At 40.2% G+C, this 8,373-nt stretch overlaps 1 protein-coding gene across 1 annotated transcript in view; it reads left to right on the forward strand.

Annotated features, from left to right (window-relative positions):
- Positions 1 to 8,373, forward strand: part of MACROD1 (MACRO domain containing 1) — a 604,497-nt gene that overhangs the window by 505,051 nt on the left and 91,073 nt on the right. The window contains exon 4 of the mRNA XM_018565541.1: positions 4,170 to 4,199. Within this exon, the coding sequence (XP_018421043.1) occupies positions 4,170 to 4,199 (30 nt within the window). The remainder of the gene's footprint in view (positions 1 to 4,169; positions 4,200 to 8,373) is intronic.

Raw genomic sequence — 8,373 nt, forward strand, 5'->3', positions numbered from 1 at the left:
TTTTTCGCCGTTTCACGGTCGCACGCAATCTGTAAACTGGGCATGTTGGGTATCGTTTTACTCGTTGTAACCTCATCTTTTATATTTCATTAAAAAAATGGGTAATTTGTTGTGTTTTGGGGCATTTAATTAAATTTGTCACTAAATTTTGGGGTTTAATAAGGAGTTGCGCTAATATTGCACAACATAAAAATTTTCAACTACCACCATTTTATTCTATAGGGTCTTGGCATTCAGAAAATATATAATGTTGGGGGGTTTTACGTCATTTTCAGGCCTAAAATGTGGAATATAACATGGGTGCAAAAATGGAAAAAAGGGCCTCAGTCATGAAGGGGTTAAACTGTATCTAAAGCCAAAGCTGTTTTTTTTAAATATATATATAGAGTGGGGAGTTAAAACAGAACTCAGAGGAAAAGAACACACACTGCAAGGGTTAAATACTTTGTTGTGCCCAAGGTACCAGAAAAAAATGAGTTTTACTTAACAGCTAGTGCTCTTTTCCTCTCCCTGGTGCTCCGGGTTGTGTGCAAACCCTCTGTGTCTTCCTGTGCAATGAAGGGCTATTGGCCATGCACTGTACTTGATGACATGAGAGTACAACAGGCTGACGGAGCGCCTTAGAGAAGAGGCTGCAAGGGCTGGTCCTAATGCATAGATGGAGCCTGCAGGACAAGGATTTAGGTAAATAGAAGTCATTTTTACTGGCACTGTATCCCTAAACTAGCAAACTGTATTGTGGGGAGTGCTCCACTGCAAGGGAGGTTTTTTCTTTTCCCCCCCAGAGTTCAGCTTTAAATTCCTATCAGATTTGTATTCCTATAATGTTGAAAATGCCTGCTGTACACCATACAGCGTTGAGACCAATGTAAACAGAAGAGGTGCTTCAAGTGACCATCATGGTTGGTGCTGTGCGAATTACCTCAGAGATGTGAAGATAGACCACCAGCACACCAAATGCAAAGAAAGTATTGTTTATTGCAAAAACGTCACATAGCTTAAAATTGCCAACATTTCATGGCCACGCAGGGTCCCTTCCTCAAGACGACACAGTGACCTGTCCCTTTGTCAATTTTGACCTATGTGATGTTTTTGCAATAAACAATACTTTCTTTGGATTTGGAGTGCTGGTGACCTATCTTCAGATCTCTGATGTTTTTATTCATGTCTGTTTCCCCTTTAGGCAGATTTACTCTCTCTATTTTTCCTCTTGACCACTGTCACTTGCACTGAGAAAGAGGAAACATCCAACATTTTGAGCAGAACAGAAATAGAGGTAAAATCTTCCCATGGGGGCACTTTTTCTGGTCACAGCTGCTTAAGAGGAAAATCTCTTTAATGGGACAGATTTATTAGATATACAGTACCTTGAGGTCCCTTCATCTTTGGCTCTGTAGGATCACAGACATTTTCTTTGCTATGTTTGTACCTAAAAAGCAACAGAAATACTGACAAAGGGATAAACGGGAACATTTCTATTAACAGTGTAATTCGTGGATTGACATTTTTTCTTAAAACATATCTAAACCCAAAGCAAAAATGTAATATATTGCAGTTTACCAATCCTTTAATGTGGTGGCTGCATTCAATTTCCTTTTTTAGGCTTTTTTTTACTTTTTTTTACCTTGTCATCCAGCCAGTAAGTTTGTTATGTTTCAACTTCTAACAGGCCAAACTGTCCAGCAAAAGTGGCAGATCGAGGGCTGAGACAAACCATTTACTACTGACAGGGGGGGTTAAATGGTCAGCTTTTATTTATCTATGTAAAAGCTTTATCCCTAAAAGAAAAAACTGTTACTGCTAAAAAAAAAAAAAGTGTTAGCTGAGTCAACATCTACATTTTCTAGTCCATCTAACACTAGCCTCTCCACAGGGTGACAATACTGCTGCCCAAGGGTGGTTTCATCGTTCCTCCATATTATGGATGGAGCCACACTAGGACTGGACGTATGTTACTGGTTAGATCACCAGGTAAAAATAAAGGGAAAAAAAGCCAAAAAAATTTAAACTAATGCAGCCTACACACCAAAAATAGTATTAAACTCTCAGACTTTCAATAATGAATCTAGCTCAAACAGATATATTCATTACCCAAAAAAATGTTTTCTTTACATTTTTGCCCAGGCACTTAGCCATCATATTTACAAACAGCTGGCTCCAACTCTCTCATCTCTGCTTCCCTGAACTTCCTGTACAGTACAACCTCACAAGGGACAGAGCAGTTTTCAGCAGTTTTGGAGAAGGGAATATGGAGGTGCAGGGAGCACAGGAGTGACTTGACTTGATGTGTCTGTGTGTTTGTGGAGACACACACAGCTTACCAGCACACACAAGGGTGGCTCCATTGGGCGCATCAAGGAAACATCATTTAAAGTGACAGCTAGCTCCGCCCAAACGTTTACAGTTGTAACAGGGTGAGCCATGATTGGGGACAGTCATCATGACTTTGCCCAATCATGGCTCTCACTGTTCTCTGTGCCCTGATTGGGCAAAGTCTTGCACCTAATGAAAGCGAATCTGAAGCGCCAAATGTTGACCAACAAATGAAGGATAATTGCAAGCGAGGATTACTAGGGGTGCTGCCCCAATTCAGCCTGGGAAGCTGCAACACTATGGGAGAAAACAAAAGAGAAGGGCGCCCACCCTAGTGTAGATAGTTTTTAATGATAAAAATTGAACTGCAGAATAAAAACATACTCACAAAAGTGAATCAAAGTAAAAGTATAGTAGGCAAGCCTGGATGACATCTAAAAACAGCTGCACAGACGCCTGTGTAACAGCACAGGACTCCTTCGATGGCGCGTTTCCGGGGCCACGCCCCTTTCGTCAGAACAACGCGTCATCGAAGGAGTCCTGTGGTGTTACACAGGCTTCACTTCACTTTTGTGAGTATGTTTTTATTCTGCAGTTCAATTTTTATCATTAAAAACTATCTACACTAGGGTGGGCGCCCTTCTCTTTTGTTTTCTCCCAAAGTCTTGCACCTGACCTGTGGTCAGGTGCAAGCCTTCAGCCAATTAGGGCTTCACAAGGTGCATTGCCTTCTGGGGCGTTCAGTGCTCGAACATTTAGCCCAACCCTAATAATCAACATCTGAAATAGCTGCTAATATATTTTTTATATTCCATTTTTGTTTGGGGTTTAGAAACAATTTAAGGATTGGGTTTTTTTGTACAAATATTCCAAAACATTAATAGAAACAACGCCTACCCCAGATCCTTACTGGGCTAGTGACATGTTCATTTCTGAGAGATGGGAACTGTATCATGCTGCAGCTTGTTTTCCATGTTGCAGGCACATAGGTGGGGCTATGTAACAGCACCCTTGGGATCCAAAGCCTGAAAAATGTGATTGAGCCAGAGACTTTAAGTTGCAATAAACTAAGAGTCATATGCATCCATCTAGAGCTAAATCCTGCCATTGGTAAATGGGAGTGGCTGAAGCCATAGGGATTTGAGATTCAGATGCTGTTTCGCAGTAGTTTCATATGGCCCAGTTATGTGCATAATTGATCAAAATTTTATTCAAGAAGGTAGCTTTTTTCCCTTAAAGATTTTAAATGGATGGAACTCCCTAAACACTGTACAGTATTAGATTTTGAGCTTGGTAGAGCAGGTGCTGCAGATCTGTTTATTCTTTTGGCATTTATATATAGCAAGAGTGCTGTTTTATCGGCAGGGGACTGTAACCTCCCCTCTTTTTCATGTACATTGCGATCCCTCTTTCCCTTGTCACTCTGTCTTATTTTGCCCTCTGTATTAATCTAACAAACGATGTGCCCTCCAGTCCTGGGAATACGGGAACTCTCACTAATTACACTCAAGACACTGGAAAGGAAGAGGGGGTGCAAGTAAATGAGCTGAGAAAAATAGATGCAGGGGAAGAGACTTCTAAAAGACTTCTTCAGTCTTACTGAATTGACCGTTTAGCTGTTAATTGTTCAGCAACACTTTACATTTCCGAGAGATCTTGTTCCCAAAGGCAACAAACATGCTAAGATACCAAGAGAATTACAAAATGTGTGATTTTTTGTTTTGTTTATTTCTTTCTATGCTTTTTGCTGTTAACATTTAATAATGTTTTCCTTTTTCTTTTTTTTTCCCTATTTTTTCCTTGCCTTTCCTTTTTCCACCCACCCTCCAACCCGTCTCCCTTGCTCTCTCTCCTAGCTAAGAATACACTCTTGGGAGGAGGAGGAGGTAAGTCTATGTTTGTTTGTCTTCTGTTCCCTGTGAGACGCACTACATTTTATTAATGTATCTAATGGCAATAGACAACACTAGCTGTCAGCTGTATCTCCATCTGCAGCTCTTACCAGGCAGCTTTATAAGTCACACAGTTTTACTCTAGTGCCATGCACAGTTTGTTTAAATTTGAAATTCTGGCTTTCCAAACGTGATATAGAATGCGCAAATACATGCAAGGTTGAATCTGTAGTTAAAATACTGTATATAGTACTGCGGTTGCGGAGCAGGTTTGAGACAGGTATGATAAAAAAGCCTTGCCGAGGTTTTTTTTTGATACGTTGATTGACAGCTAAAAGGACGTACATTCTGTTATTTTGTGCTACTGATGTATTGTAGCCTGTAGGCTGGATTTATACCTGTGTGTTTTTGCCTATGCGTTTACCACTGAAATAAAAATGCACCTCAATACATGTTGACATATATCAACATGCATCATGACACACATTAGCATGCTTTAGCGTGCTAAACACACAAATAAATAAACAAAAATAAATCATTAAACACATAATAAATTCACATTGATGTGCAGTTTAAGGGCTCATGCACACAGGCGCCTGGTGCCGTACAACGTTCAGTTTGGGGGTATATCACAACCCCGGATCCATAGGTACTGCATACAGCTGCCCATAGAAATCATAGGGGGCTGTACGTGGGTAGACTTGACAGTCTGGATTGAGCATTATATGTTCGTGCATCTGTTTATACTCTACAGCTGCATAAAGTCATTGATTTCTATGGGCTCTGTGCATAAGCATTAGGGGCCCTTCACACCAGATCCATTGCGTTGCGTTACAATCTGTCTTCTAATGGATGGTAATGCTACAAGGGGAACGAAAAATGAATGGGTGTGAATGGGACAGTTCACACTGGTCCATTGCGTTGCATTACCGTCTATTCCTCTTTAAAAAAAGTAGAGCATGTTCCTCTTTTTTCAGTGCAAACAATGCACTTAAAACACGTGCTAACAATGCATCGAAAACTTTACAGCGAAGTATGTCCACTCTGGACTTGTTACTTCACTTATAGGTTGTCTGAAAAAAAAAAAAAAAGACTGCGATGGATCGCACTGAAATCGGAAGTTACAGTCGCAGGTCAATGGACCCTCCATGGACCTGCAAGTACCTTCCAATTTTGGTGTGAATGTGGCTTAAAGTGCATTGCAACATGTGTTAAGGCCCCACTCACACTTGAGCTATTTGAAACCCAACTTGAAGCTTCACAATAATTACTTCAATGCTTACCATAGGAATTCTATCATATTTAATGGTGCCTTTTTACACCTGAGCATAGCAAAGCTTGAAGCTTGTTGCTTGAAAAAGTACATGAGCTTATTTTGGCCCAATCTCGCACATTTTGACCCCAATAGTGAGCACCATAAAAACAGGCAAAAACGCACATAGTGCATGATTTCACAAGTTTTCTTGCCTGGTAACTAGCTTTCCATTGGCTAAAAATAATAATTAAATAAAAGCTTGTAATAAGCATTTGATGTCAGCTCGCTCCTGCTTACACCATTTTGAGACACTATACTAAATCTACCCTAAATACATTTCATACAAAGAAAAAACTGTACAGATTATGGAGAAATGATTGAAATGTTGTATTTTAGCCATTTGTTGTCCTATATGTGGCTGCAACAGTAAAATACCTATGTGTCAGTAATGATGCTCCCATACTTGTCTCAAGTAGATTGCAGGATTTTGTGACAAATAAGCAGAAGCAATAAACGTGGGCAGCAATTTGTCCCACTGAAAACAAAACTGTATCAAGCATTTAGCTTTTTAAAAGTACAAGTTGGAATGCTTCAGTTTCCTCCAGAAATGTACAGGTTTAACCAATTCAATGAACTAGCGAAGACCTGAGTTATATTCCAAGCTTTGACTACAACTGCACCTGATCTAATTGAAGCCAGAGTAATCCAAGGGCTAAAAAAAGATCATTGGCCAATATATTAGCAACAGAATTATTATTATTTTGTATGTATTTTTATATTTTAAAAAAGCTATACATTTAGACTTAGATTTTTAATCTAAAATGTATAGCTTCTTCAGTTCCTTGGTCACTTCCAGGGCAAATCAGCTTGGCAAACCAGCAGCACCAATGCTGTCACTTAGTGACTCTTCTATGCAGAGCTGCTGTCAAAAAAGGCAATTCACCTCACACCACAGATGTCAAGGACAAAGATGTGCCAGTATACAAAACTTTGTTGAAGGCAATAATATGTCACCAGAAGGAACCAGTGAGCATAAATAGATTTGTCTGCATATGTTTTAGATCACTGAGCTAAAAGGAAAAGAAAGCACAGCACATCTATTTAATGAACACTTGTTACTGACCCATGTACAAATATAATTGAAAACTACACCTGAAGAATGATGCATAAAATTAAAACCATCTACTGAGCAGCAGTTTTGGGGATAGAAATGCCTTATTGATGGGAGAGATCAGGAGAGAATGGCCAAGTTGGTTCGAGCTGCCAGGCTAAGGTAATTTAATTAACCACTGTGTACAGCTATGGTGAACAGAAAAGCATCTCGAAATGCACAGAACATCAGACTTCGAGGTAGATGGGCTACAATAGCAGTAGATCACACCGAGTTCCACTCCTGTCAGCCAAGAAGCAGAAGTCGAGGCTGCTGTGGGTGCAAAACTGGACAGATGAAGACTAGAAAAATGTTGTCACCAGTGTATGATTAGCCTGATCTGATGAATCTCAGTGTTTACTAAAGCAAACAGATGGTAGGTCAGTCACCAGAACTGAATCCAATAGAGCACCTTATAGATTAAGTAGAACAGCAGATATACAGTGTGAATGAGTAGCTGACAAATCTGTAGAAATTCCGTGATGCAATCATGTCACCATGGACCCAAAACTCAAAGGAATGCTTGTAGAATCTATGCCACAAAAAGACTGTTGAGACTGTTTTGAAAGCAAACTGAGGCTCTACCATGCATTAGTATAGTGTCTCTAATACATTTCTCTGTGAGTGTATAATCCAATGTTAAAACTAATATTTACAGTTAACGGATAGCATTCATCATTTACTGTGTATACAAATGTCCTAAACTGAACTTCACACAAGCTGCTAAATACACACTTGGAGCACATATATGTGCTTTTTTTTGTCAAGGGATTTCTAATTCTCTTCAGCAAGTCTTCTGATTTATTTGTTTACTTATTTATTTATTTATTTCAGGTATTTACAATGAGGAAAATAATTATGTGATCACCTGCAGAGTTTGCCCACTTACAAAGAATAGAAAGGTCTATAATTTTTATCATAGGTGTATTTTAAATGATAGAGACAGAATATCAACCACAAATCCAGAAAAAACACATGATACAAATGTTATAAATTGAGTTGCAGTTCTGTGAGTAAAATAAGTATTTGATCCCCAAGCAAAACATGACTTAGTACTTGATGGAGAAACCCTTGTTGGCAAGCAAAGAGCTAAGAGGTTTCTTGTAGTTGGTTGCCAGGTTTGCACATATGTCAGGAGGGATTTTGGTCCACTCTTCTTTACAGATCTTCTCAAAATCCTTAAAGTGACATTAAACGCTCAGATTGTTTAACAGAAACCAATACTGTAATGCAGGGCTCAAAATTTCCACTCGCCCGCTCGCATTTTGGGTCTCCAAGTACCGGTCCGCGGCCCAACTGCGGCCCGCGAGCCGGTACTGTGTGGCCCCGCAGATGGCTATTGCAGACCGCGTACCTGACTTGCGGGAGAGGCTCCACGGTCTGCATCTGTGTCAGATGCAGACCGCAGAGCTGCTCCTGTCAGCTCCGGCTTCCTTCGGCCAGAGCTCTGACAGTTCTGAGCTCCGGCCGAAAACAGGGATGTATTAGTGAGGTCTGCAGACCTCACTAATCACACCCAGATAACCGGGGATCGACCCTCCTCAAGCCTCCTCCCTGCAAAGCCGTGAACAGGTGAGGGGGCTCACGGGGAGGGGAGTGTATTATTAATTTGTGTGTGGGGGGTTAATAAGGGGAAGAGGGAGTGTTTTATTTTAATTATTTTATATGTGTGGAGGTATTAATGAGGGAGAAGGGGGAGAGTATTATTTTATGTGTGTGTGTGTGTCGGGGGTTAATAAGGGGGAGTGTATTATTTTATGTGT

Source organism: Nanorana parkeri, unplaced genomic scaffold, assembly GCF_000935625.1.
Source record: "Nanorana parkeri isolate BGI_ZX_2015 unplaced genomic scaffold, ASM93562v1 scaffold25, whole genome shotgun sequence".
Classification (NCBI taxonomy): Eukaryota; Metazoa; Chordata; class Amphibia; order Anura; family Dicroglossidae; genus Nanorana; species Nanorana parkeri.